The sequence below is a fragment of the Sminthopsis crassicaudata genome, chromosome 3 (genome assembly GCF_048593235.1).
Source record: "Sminthopsis crassicaudata isolate SCR6 chromosome 3, ASM4859323v1, whole genome shotgun sequence".
Lineage (NCBI taxonomy): Eukaryota > Metazoa > Chordata > Mammalia > Dasyuromorphia > Dasyuridae > Sminthopsis > Sminthopsis crassicaudata.
The window spans coordinates 612,632,110-612,644,143 of record NC_133619.1 but is presented as its reverse complement, the minus strand read 5'-3'; the positions used below and the strand labels follow the sequence as shown (position 1 = coordinate 612,644,143).

Here is a 12,034-nt window from a genome sequence, read left to right as displayed (position 1 = left end):
TGCTTGGAGAAGTTGCCGCGCTTGACACCATCTGTCTGGTCACATGTGAGAAGGGGGAGCTGCCCAGAAGAACAGGGCTGCAGCAGGAGCCCTCTTGGTGGGGCCTACCTGACTCATGAGGCACACCAATGTGCTTCAGGTTTTCGATGAGCAAACAAGCTTCCTAGCATGCATTTCTGTGATCACATGGTAGATCTAAGTCAGCATGAGTCCAGATCTCAGGCACCTTCTACTCTAAACTACCCATGTTTGCTTCTATAGGATTTTCTCAGACCTGGCCATTGCCTCCACCCCAGTAAAATTCCCCTTCTCTTTTGGGAGAGCCCTCACAATCCCTGACTTTGAAAAGGGAAGTGGCCCAAGCTCTCCCCCCAGGCCAGGCAGCCTGAGGAATGACACTGGATCCCAGTCCATAGTGACTGGGGAAGCAGAGCTGCTCAGCTAGGAAAGCTGACAAGGGCCAAGGGGTTAGCCTTCCTCTGCCAGAGGTCAGACAGGGCCAGCAGCCAAAGTAGCCGGGCAAGGCGTGCTGTGCCCATGTGGGCCAGGTTACCTGCCCCAAGGTCCTCCCCCCACCCCACCCTTCCATTCCTTTCCAGCACTATGTCTCTCACAGTGGTGCCTTTGGACCAAGGACCCCAACAGCCCCTGAAGGGCCTAGCTCCTATTCACTCCAGGTCACCCACTCTCTTGTGCAACAGTTGCTTTTATTCCATCAGGACAGGACAAGTCTCAGCCCTGGTCCTTAACAGTAACTACAGGGTAGGAGGCCAGAGGTCTCCCATCCAGGAAGGATCCAGGAAAACCAGGACTTGGAGAATCTGAAAGGCCGAGCTCGGCAGGTTAAGGCAAAGGCGGGTTGATGGGGCCGAGGGCACTGGCCTGGCCAGGATTGGTCAGGCTGCAGCTAGCGGAAGTAGTTGGGGCATTCGTGGGCGACGAGGTGCCAGGCCTGCTCGAAGGCCTTCACCACCTCAGGCTTCAGTGGGCCCTCCTCTGAGGCTGCCAAATTCTGCTGCAGCTGCTCCAAGTTGGACATGCCCAGGATAACAGCATCTCCACGGCCACCCTGTCAGGAAAAGAGGAGAGATCATGTGGGGGAAAGAGGACTGCTGATAAAAGGTTACCAACCAGTTCTGGGATAGGAGATTCTGGGGTGTTCTGCTAAGTGTTTAACAACCAGCCTTCTGGGAGAATGAGGAGTGTTCTAGATGTTTTAACAACCAGCTCTCCAGGGGAATGTGTTTATCTGCACTTTTAATTTTTTTTTCCCCTGAGGCAATTGGAGTTAAAAACTTGCCCAGGGTCACAGGAAGTGGTAAATATCTGAGGTCAGCTTTGAACTCAAAGTCCTCCTGACTTCAGGGTTTGTGTATCTATCCACTGCCCACCTAGCTGCCCCATTTAAACTACTTTACTAACACTTTCTCCATCATCCTGAAATCTAGAGAGTAGCAAGATCAATCAAGCTCTGATTTGTAGCATATGCTAATTTCTGAGGTATAAATGTTCATACTCCATTTCTTTTTCCTGCTCAATTTGCATTTCTGAAGCCAATTATGTCTTTAGGGCATTTTTTCATATGATTTTAGATAGCTTTGAATACTTTGTAAATTGCCTGTTCTCCTCTCCCTTGACCATTTATCAACTGAGGAATGGTTATTTACATAAATTTAACTCCGTTCTCTCTATATTTGAGAAATTAGGTCTTTGTCTCAGAATTGCTATAAAGCTGGGTTTTGTCCTTCATTCTGGAAGAGGACCATGACATCAGGGAGAGGATGTTGACCTGCAAGTGAGGTGGATTAAGGTGAGGAAGGGCTGCGCAAGGTTGCCTGCCTCACGTTCCCCTCCAGAGCCATCTGGGTCCAGTGGCCAGACATGGATTAAGAGGTAGACTTGTATGAGTGGGAGACCCTGGTCTTTGTAAGCTGATATCTTCACCGGGGCTCAGTTTACCTGAGCCTGCACCCATTTGGTGATTAAGGCTACGGACAATTGAGGCAAAGAATTTCTTTCACCTAGTCCAAAAATAAAAAATCTAAATAAATGAGGGAGGGGAAGGCCCTGTTAATGGCCAAAGCACAAATGACACTATGTACTGTCAGTCTGAGGCAATCATACATAAAAAGGAAGGAAATGGAGGATTCAACATCTAATAAGGTTCTTCAAGCTCTAGAGAACAGGGTTCCACTCAAAAGGGATTGGGAGAGAATGGTATGGAGGACAAAGGTCAAGGTCCCATCATGGTTCAAGAGAGGTCCTGGAAGATGAGACTATGAGACTCAGAGTCCTGAAGATCTGAGTTCCAGTCCTGCCTCAGACACATTAACTAGGGCACCTGGTAAGTCCTTTAAGCTCTGTCTGCCTCAGTCGCCTGACCTGTAAAAGGGGATAGTAACAGTGTCTTCCCACAGAGTTATGAGGGTCAGATGAGGCTAAAAGGTAAAGTGCTTTGCAAATCATGTTCAGTCCTTGCCAGCACTTCATGACCCACTTTGGGATTTTCCTGGCAGAGATCCTGCAGTAGCTGCCCCATCCTGTTCATTACAGAGAAGGCCACTGAGGCAAACAAGGCGAGTAAATGAGGCTGGATTTGACCCTGGGCCCAGTGCCTTGCCAATTGCGCCTCCTAGCTGCTCAAATTCCTGTGACTTGTACCTGCCCCCACCACACCCTCCCTGCATCCATAGCTGCTGCGGGTGCTTGGGCAACTAAGAGGGCACCAGCAGGTGAGTGGCAGGAGCCGGGCTCCTGCAGGAGTGCTCCAAGTTTGGGGTCACCCTGCCCTCTATTTGTCTCCAGGCCCTCTGTGCCCAACAAACCAAGGAGGATTACTGCTCACTCCACACAGGCACTGGCTGGCCAGGCCCAAGTTTCATAAGAACCCAGGGAGTGGGGGATCAGAACCCCCTTTTTCCAGAAGACAGAATGAGGCCCACTGAGATTCAAACTTGCCCGGGGCCATCCAGCTTGTGCTGGATTCTCACTTGCTGACAGGCAGAGGAGAGGAATGGGATGAAGTGTGGGGCTGTATAAAGGATTGGAGAAGAGGGAGGGGCAGATGCTCCTGGAGGGATGCAGAAGGCACAGGAACATGCTGAGCCAGCCTTGGGAAGTGGGCCGCCTTCTGTCTGGCCCTGTGCCAAGCATGGGCACACAGCAGGCACCCAGTAAGCGCGGTGACTCACATGGCACCAGCTTGGGCACCGGGCCTTCCTGCCAACCTCTTAACAAAGACTGCAAAGGGACCTTGATACACGGTCAGTTAGCTGTGTTAACATTTATACTGATCAGTGATGTAAACGTCACGGGGCTGAGGAGTCCCGGCCTGCGGACGGGGCCTACCTGGAGCTGGGAGTGGTGGTACATCCATCGGAGGGCTGCCGAGGTCATGCTGGGAGACTCGGCCCCGTAGGACGCTGCCAGAGCTTTCTCCACAAGGGCAATGGCCTGGAAGTGATGCTCTTTCCAGAAGCTGCAGGAAATGGGCAGAGAGGGAAGGTCAGTGGTCAGTGCCCCCAGGCTGCCTCAGCAGGGACTGTGAGGGGCTCAGGTTGGCAAATTCCCTGGCTGCTAGGCCCAAGAATTCCAAGGTCCTCCTTGGTGACCACAGGTGCAGCCCAGTGCAAACCCCCCAGTGGAGATCCTGCAACCCCTAAATGACCTCCAGTTATGGGCAGGACTGCAGCCCTGGACACACACTAAGAACTTCCTCCCTTCACGGTCACTTGCCCCTATAATCTCTTGTCCCACGGGACACCCCAAGAAAGAGCACATTTTAAGATTGGTCCACACTCTGGGAAGGATACAGAGTGTCCAGACAAAGGCCACAGTGAACGTTCAGGAAGGGTCAAAGAAGCTGGGGCTGCTTGGGTGAAATCTGGGGCCATGAGGAGAGCACCAGCGCCTGGGAGGGGGCTGTCCTGTGGGCCTTCCAAATGGGCTCGGCCTTCGGAGGGATCAAGGATGTTCAGGTCTGGGTTGGATTGGAGGCTCTCCAAGGGGTCTGACCCTTTTAAGCATTGGATCCCTGGCCTCTTAGCATCTCTGTCTGCAGGCAGTTTTCCCCTTAGGCTGTAAGCTCCTTTCTCTGACCCAGCACTCAACACAGGGCCTGGCACACCGTAGGCGCTCTCTAAGTGCATGCTGAAAGCTGTGAGGGTCTCTCCAAGCTCCCAAGGGTGGGCCAGGGGCTCATCCCCTTCTTACAGATGGGGAAGCTCAGAGATGCTGGGTCTCCCCACACCGCCCCTGCCTCTGGCCATTCCCAGGACATGGAGCTCACCGGTTGCGGTACGTCTCCGACCAGCTGTTCCCGAAGAACCGGCCCTCAGGCTGCTTCGTGTCCTTGTCTTCATATCTGTACTTGCCAGTTAGGAGGCCGCCTGAGGAAGGACAGGACAACCCAGTGTCAGCCACCCTGCACAGACCCTTGAGCCCCCAGCCCAGCCTTCCCACTCCCAAGCTCAGAGTCCTGGAGCACTTACAAGCGGCTGCTACAAAACGACTACCCCCATTTGGTTCCAGAGCTTCAGAGAGGTTGAAACTTGCCCACAGACACAGCAGGCAAAGATCCCAGCCCACATTCAAACCTAGATGTCTTGACTCCCCCCTGGCGTCCCCTCCCCATTTTCCTCATACCAGCCAAAGGGTTGTAGGCGTAGAAACGCAATCCAAAGTGATGCAGGCAGGGGAACAGCTCTGTTTCCACTTGTCTGGTGATGGCGTTGTACATGCCCTGGAAGGAGGGGGGAGAGCACAGCTGGGGGGGGTGGGGCCAGGCCAGGGACTGCCTCCCAAGGCAGCCTGGGGGGCTCAGGCCCAGAAGGGAGGTCTGAGCATCCACTTGGCAGGTGAGGGAACTGACACTCAGAGAAGAGAAGGGGCAGAGTCCGGATCTGAACCCAGGGATTGTGTCTGCCAAGCCAGAGCCCTTCCTACCACAAAGTCCCCGGTGAATGCCATGGAGCTGCTCACACCCTCCTCAGGTCCTGGGCTTTCTCTCCTACCCCTGGGACCTCCAAGGCAGCAAGGCTGAGGGGGAGCAGAGGGGGAGCTCTGGCCAAAAAGAACCCCCGAGAGCCCCAGCAGCACCCCAGGCTCGGGCAAGGTCTTACCTGGTACACAGTGGGGAGGACCCAGCCGTGGTTCTTGCAGAGGGTGCAGATCTCAGCTACTTCCCAGGCAGCATAGTTAGAGAGGCCCAGTTCTACAAACTTACCCTGGGTGTGTGTGTGTGTGGTGGGGAGAGACAGAAAGACAGACAGAAACAGACAAGTAGAAAAAGAGAGAGTGGTGAGGGAGAGAGGAAATGAAACAGACCATCAGGTAAGGCTGGCCTCTGATCAGGAATCATCCTTTTATTTCTACTTGTTCTTGCCTCTCCTAGTTAGAAAATCATCAGAGTGCCTGTTTCATTCATTTCCAGGTCTAGTAGTGTCTGGCACAATGTAAGCAGTTAATCAATAATCTTGAATAACTGATTGATTGATGATGCTCTAAGCCCTCTCCATCTCTGACATCCCAGGTTCTAAGGGCCCTCCCAGCTCTGATATCCCAGGTTCTAAGGGCCCTCCTAGCTCTGACCTTCTGGGTTCTAAGGGCCCTCCCAGCTCTGACCTCCTGGGTTCTAAGGGCCCTCCCAGCTCTGACCTCCTGGGTTCTAAGGGCCCTCCCGGCTCTGACATCCTGGGTTCTAAGGGCCCTCCCCCTCTCTGACATCCTGGGTTCTAAGGCCCCCTCCCCCCCCCCCCCGCTCTGATATCCTGTGTTCTAAGGGCCCTCCTGGCTCTGACCTCTTGGGTTCTAAGGATCCTTCTGGCTCTGACCTCCTGTGTTCTAAGGGCCCTCCTGGCTCTAACCTACTGGGTTCTAAGGGCCCTCCCAGCTCTGACCTACTGGGTTTTAAGGGCCCTCCCGGCTCTGACCTCTTGGGTTCTAAGGGCCCTCCCAGCTCTGACCTCCTGGGTTCTAAGGGCCCTCCCAGCTCGACCTACTGGGTTCTAAGGGCCCTCCCAGCTCGACCTACTGGGTTCTAAGGGCCCTCCCAGCTCGACCTACTGGGTTCTAAGGGCCCTCCCGGCTCTGACCTACTGGGTTCTAAGGGCCCTCCCGGCTCTGACCTACTGGGTTCTAAGGCCCCTCCCAGCTCTGACCTACTGGGTTTTAAGGGCCCTCCCGGCTCTGACCTCTTGGGTTCTAAGGGCCCTCCCGGCTCTGACCTCCTGGGTTCTAAGGGCCCTTCCAGCTCTGACCTCTTGGGTTCTAAGGTTTCTCCAGCCCTGACCTCCTGGGTTCTAAGGGCCCTCCCGGCTCTGACCTCCTGGGTTCTAAGGGCCCTCCCGGCTCTGACCTCCTGGGTTCTAAGGGCCCTCCCGGCTCTGACCTCTTGGGTTCTAAGGGCCCTCCCCCAGCTCTGACCTCCTGGGCTTTCAGGCCTCCCAGCTCTGCCATCCCTGGCTCTCACCTCCTGGTACAGCTCATTGCAGGCGCGCAGAGTCTCCTCCACAGGTGTGTTGTGGTCTGGTGCGTGCAGGTAGAAGAGATCCACTCGGGAGCACTGCAGCCTCTGCAGGGAGGTCTCCAGCTGGGACCGGACACTCTCAGCACTGAGAGACTTTCCATCCCAAGGATTGGCCTTGGTAGCAATTCTCGCTTGAGGACAAACAAGGCTGAGGGTCAGTAGAAGGCACTCAGACCCTCTGCTCAGCCCCCGGTGAGGCCACATCTTTGCTCTTCCCAGCCCACCCCTCGCTTTTCCCAGGACAGGCTGCCCCGTTCACAAATGTCAGTGAGTACATACTAGTGTTCTTGTTTTTGCATTATTAATTAGCTAATATACCATGCTTAATGATAGGGCTTTCCTCTTTTAATCATCTTTACTTTGGCCTGGGTCTCTCTGGTGTATACACAGTTGATTACTTGTTCCTTCCTTAGACTGTAAACCCCTTGAGGAAAGGAGAGGTCTTTTGTCTATTTTTAATCCCAAATGCTTAGCACAGTGTCTGGCTCCTGGAAGGCATTTAACAAGCGCTGGTTAACAAGATTCAGTGGAGTTCCTCCAACTGATATTTGTATAATAGGGATATCCATCATCAGGTCATGAACGGGTGAGTAGTCGGTGTGTTCTCCTAGCTTCTGAAAGAGTGACTGGTAGCCAGAGTCCAGCCCTGGGCGCACCACTCCAAGCAGCCAAAGAGACCATGGGCTGGGGAAAGCTAGCAAAAACAAGAAAAGAGAGAACTAGGATGGATGCCAGATCCTGGGGAATGCAAGTCTCTCTTGAACCAGGGTCAGTTTTCGGAGCAATACCTAAAAAGCAGGATCCAAGCCAGCAAAATGGAGGCCCAATACAGTATGTCCAACTCACTAAGGCCAGCGGCTTCTCTGGTTTTAATGCCAACTTTATTACCACTAACTGTATGAACTTTAGCAAATCACTTGACCTGTTTCTTCATGTTGTTGTTTGTCCTTCCTTCTCGAGGAGAACCCTGACATCAGGGAGGGGATGCCAGGACTACAGGTGAACTGGATTTCAGGGAGGCAGGGCTGGGCAGGGGCACCTGCCTCACCTTCGCTTCCAGAGCCATCTGGGTCCAGTGGCCAGACACAGACCCGGAGGGCCGGAGATGGCCCTGGATGCAGTGGGAGGCCCTGGCCTTTGTAAGCTCAGGTCCTCAACAAGTCTGTTTGACTGAGCCCACATCCCTTCAGTGATTAAGGCTGAGGGCAACTGAAGTAAAGAATCTCCTCTTTCACCTAGTCTTAAAAAAAAAATCTAAATAAATAAATCTGGGAGAAGAAGGTCCTCGGGGTTTCTGGCCAAAGCAGAAATGACTCCTGTTATGTACATTCAACCTGAATCTTTCTAGAACCCCCACATAAAAGGGAAGAGCTGACAGATTCAAAGTCCAATAAGGTTCTTCAAGCTCTAGATAACAGGGTTCCACTTATGGAATGGAAGGCAGAAGGAGAGGACAAAGGTCAAGTCCAGATCTAAGAATGAGGTTTTTATTATGCACTTTTCATACCCAACCCCACTCAACTGCCTAGGAAGGAAGAATTGTGTTTTTCTTAACTATCACTCTCTTCCCCCTCCCTCCTCCACCCCAAGTCAGGAATTTAACTTCCTCCAGGGGTGAACTTTGCTTCTGGGTACACTCTGGGGAATCTCACCAGGGGGGTGGAGGAAGGGAGAGGTTTAAAGGGCAATGGGAGAAGCTCTAGACCTGAAAGGAGCTTTAGAGGACATTTAGTCCAAAAGCCCTACTTTGAAGATGAATAATAATAATGATATATAAAAAGATGAAAAACCTGGAGGTGAGTCAGAAATCCCAGGGAGGCCATTCACCCACCATTATGACCCTGAAAAGCATCTAATCCCCCAGGACTTCAGCTTCTTATCTATAAAATGTGGGGTAGATCATGTGACCACGAAGGCCCATTAATCTCTAAATCAAGGATCATATCTAGGCCCGGCGAACTGAGACAAAGTGGCAGAGCCAGTATTTGAACTATTATTTCCCAAATCCAAAACCAGCCTTCACTTATTGTACTAAACTTCAGGGAAGTCAGACGGCAAGAGAGAATGCTGGAGCCGGATTTAGAAAAACCTGAGTTTGTGCAATTCTGGGCAAAAGTCACTTAAAATCAACCTGTTTTTTTTTTTTTTTTAATTTTTTTTTTTTATTTACAAAGGTAGTTTTCAACATCCACCCTTGGAAAACCTTGTGTTCCAAATTTTTCTCCCTAATCCAATACAGGTTAAAACTGCAATTCTTCTTTATATATTTCCACATTCGCCACGCTGCACAAGAAAAATCAGAGCACAAAGGGGAAAAAAATGAGAACGAAAAAAAAGGGCAAGCAAACCAGAGCCAAAGTCCACACTCAGGCCCCACATTCTCTCTCTGGATGCAGCTGGCTCTCCATCACCAGTCACCTGGAATTGGCCCAAATCACCTCATTCCAACCCATTTCTGGGGCCTCCCTCCCAGGGCTGTTGGGAGACAACACACGGGTGACCCTCTGCAAGGCTGAGAGCCGTGTGAATGGGAGTTAGTATCGATCCAAGCTGGAAAAGTCACCGTCAGTCTGGTGGCGGCGGGGACAATGAGATGGATGGGAAGGAGCCGGGCAGGAGGGAAGGGCCTCAGTGGAAGCTCCTCACTGCCCTTAACATTCTCTGACAGTTTGTTGGGGGAGATCCCTCCGGTCCTGCAGCAGCCTGGGTTCGGAGGAAGCTTGCAGCGCTGACATTTAAGAAAGGGAGAAGGCGCCGGCCGGGGATGCTCCTCACTAACGGGGTGGAAGGAAGGCCTGGGATTCCCTGCTGAAAGGCGCCAGGGGCGGGGCCCAGCCCTCCAGGATGGATACTGCAAACCCTCTCCCCCAATGGGCCCTCAGCAGTCCTAAGCCCGGGACGGAGCACCAGGAACAGTTGCCCTCCTCGGGAAAGCTGGACTAACTGGTGCAACTTCCAGCAGCGAGCGTGCATGCAAAGGAGCAAGAAGAGCTGATCCGAGGTCATGACCTCGGTCTGGCTCTCCCTCCGAACGTGCGCGAGAGCGCGCGCCCCCACCCCGGGGGGGAGAGGGGACCCCCCCCCCTTTGCGAGCTGGTGCGCCGCCATGGGCTCCCATCCGCGTCTATCCGGGTTCCCCGTCAGGGGCAGGAAAGTTCAAGTACAAAGTTCACGGCCGCCGGGGGATCAGCTGACTGACGGGGGCAGAGGTTTCTCGGGGACGGGCTACACCGGCGGGAACGGGACCCCCCAGACCAAGAACTCGAGGCAGCGAGTCCCAAACTGCAACGCCTGGGGCCGGGTCGGGCCGCGCGGATTGCAGGGATTAAGGGTTCGGAGGTCAGATCAGGGGGCAAGGATGCACGAGTCCCCCTCCCCCGCGGCGGGAGCCCCCTTTGCGGACCGAGGGCTCCAGGGCGCATGCCCGAGATCACAACCCGGAGGCCGGGCGGGCCGGGGGGCGGGGGCCGCTTACCTCGGCTGCAGCCGTCCCCCAGCCCCAGGCCCATGCTGCCCACGATGCTCTCGGACTGGCCGTCGCTGTACATGAAGGCCGTGTCCAGCTCGCGGTGGCCCCGCTCCAGGAAGGCGTGCACGGCGGCCGTGCTGGTGGAGCCGTCCATGCGCCGGCCCATCTCCATCGTGCCCAGCACCGAGGCCGGCACGGTCCGGGCCGCCGACGAGGCGGCGCGGGCCACGCGGGACATCGTGGCGGCGGCGGTGGTGACCGGGGCTCGAGGGCTGCGGATACGGGCAGCTCCGCGGGCGGTTCGGGCGCTGCGGGCCGCTGCGCGAGCCACGGCGCGACAAGCGGCGCTCAGCATTTGAGGGAGGGGCCGCCGCGGGCTGCGTGAAGAGGCCCCGCCTCCCCTGACGTCACTGGGCGGGGCGAGGGCCGAGCGGCCGGCTCTCAGGGACCGTCTGCAAAGAGCGCTGCGCCGCTGCTGGAGGCGGATTCCCGCATCCTCCCGGGCCGTGCGTGGATGCTACCGGGGCGGCCGAAGGCGCTGGGACTGCCCGGGGCGTGCAACCGCCCCGCCCCCATCCTGGACCCGTCCCCGGGGCCTCCGCACCTGCAGCAAGGAGCCTCCAGTCCAACATTCTCCTTTTTCCGACGGGGAAACGGAGGCTCAGGGGCAGGAGGGGACTTGCCCGGGGGCCCCCTCAGCTGGGATTCCTACCGAGGTTTTGTTTATCCCGGTCCGGCCTGGAGTCTCAGCTCCGGGGCGGGGAGGGGCCGGGAAGGACCGACGCCTCCGTAGGATATCACTCATCTCCCTGGAATCTGGCTGGTGCGGGAGAGCAGTCCAGGGGACTGGGAGTCCTGGGCCTTGTCTCCTCACCCATCCCCCTCTCCAGCCGAGCAGGAATTAATGAGCGTGGGGGGGGGGGGGGCGCAATGGGAAATACAGGTGACGTAACCACGTCGTCTATCAATCAAAAATGTATTTTAAAATAGTATAAATACGCTGGGATTTCCAGCCAGAGACATCACATAGTGTAGATTTGGGCGGGGGTATCTCACTTTACTTGGATTTTTTTTCCCAGATAAAAATAGTGAACTGAACTAGACTGACCAAATTAACGGAAAACCAGGCCATAAAATCTTTTTAGAATATTATGAACTCGACAGGCATCAAATACAATCATATCAAATAAAAAGAAGAACAGAAAAAGAGAAGTACTTGTGAAACCACGCATTTCAATTATGAAGGCTTACTTTTTTTTTGAATCTAGAATAAATTTAACAGGGTAATTCCAACGCTGTTGTTTGTCGGTATCTCAGTTTCTATCTGCTTTCTTTTTTGTTTGCTCTAAATGTTTCATTAGCACAATTTTTTTTAGGGAAATCATTACTGCTCCCTTTTCTGTCACTCATAACTTTCTCTCCTCCCCCCCAAATTTTTTATTGTTCTTCTTTTATAATAGTTTTTATTTACCAGATATTTGCATGGGTAATTTTTCAGCATTGACAATTGCCAAACCTTTTGATCCAATTTTTCCCCTCCCCCCCAGATGGCAGGTTGACCAATACATGTTAAATATGTTAAAGTATAAATTAAATACAATATATATATATAATATATGTCCACTTGTTTTGAATCAGACCTTGAAAGTGTACATTTAGCCTGTGAAGGAAATCCAAAATGCAGGTGGACAAAATTAGAGGGATCTGGAATTCTATGTAGTCATAATCGTCTCCCCGAGTTCTTTCTCTGGGTGTAGCTGGTTCTCTTCATCACTGAACAATTGGAACTGATTTGGTTCATCTCATTGTTAGAGAGGGCCACGTCCATCAGAATACATCCTCATACAGTATTGTTGTTGTAGTATATAATGATCTCCTGGTCCTCATTCCACTCAGCATCAGTTCCTGTAAGTCTCTTCAGACCTCTCTGAAGTCATCCTGCTGGTCATTTCTTATACAACAATAATAATCCATAACATTCACATACCACAATTTATTCAGCCATCTCTAACTGATGAACATCCGTTCATCTTCCAGTT

General features: G+C 53.3%; 1 protein-coding gene across 1 annotated transcript; it reads right to left on the bottom strand.

The window, feature by feature from the left end:
* Nucleotides 1–688: 688 nt before the first annotated feature.
* Nucleotides 689–10,365, bottom strand: LOC141564069 (aflatoxin B1 aldehyde reductase member 4-like). The gene is made up of 7 exons (XM_074306079.1): nucleotides 10,002–10,365; nucleotides 6,470–6,657; nucleotides 5,121–5,225; nucleotides 4,645–4,741; nucleotides 4,289–4,388; nucleotides 3,349–3,478; nucleotides 689–1,069 (listed from the first exon to the last, which is right to left on the bottom strand). Exons 1-7 carry the CDS (start codon nucleotides 10,348–10,350, stop codon nucleotides 908–910), a joined length of 1,131 nt encoding a protein of 376 aa, XP_074162180.1. The 5' UTR covers nucleotides 10,351–10,365; the 3' UTR covers nucleotides 689–907.
* Nucleotides 10,366–12,034: the final 1,669 nt, after the last annotated feature.

What these genes read in the sequence shown, in the direction of transcription:
- LOC141564069 (XM_074306079.1), bottom strand. Translation starts at nt 10,350, where the DNA reads ATGCTGAGCGCCGCTTGTCGCGCCGTGGCTCGCGCAGCGGCCCGCAGC. An exon ending in CGCCTACAACCCTTTGGCTG is followed by an intron (nt 4,389 to 4,644) that starts GTATGAGGAAAA and finishes GTCCTTCCTCAG; the next exon opens with GCGGCCTCCTAACTGGCAAG. An exon ending in ACCACCACTCCCAGCTCCAG is followed by an intron (nt 1,070 to 3,348) that starts GTAGGCCCCGTC and finishes TTTTCCTGACAG; the next exon opens with GGTGGCCGTGGAGATGCTGT.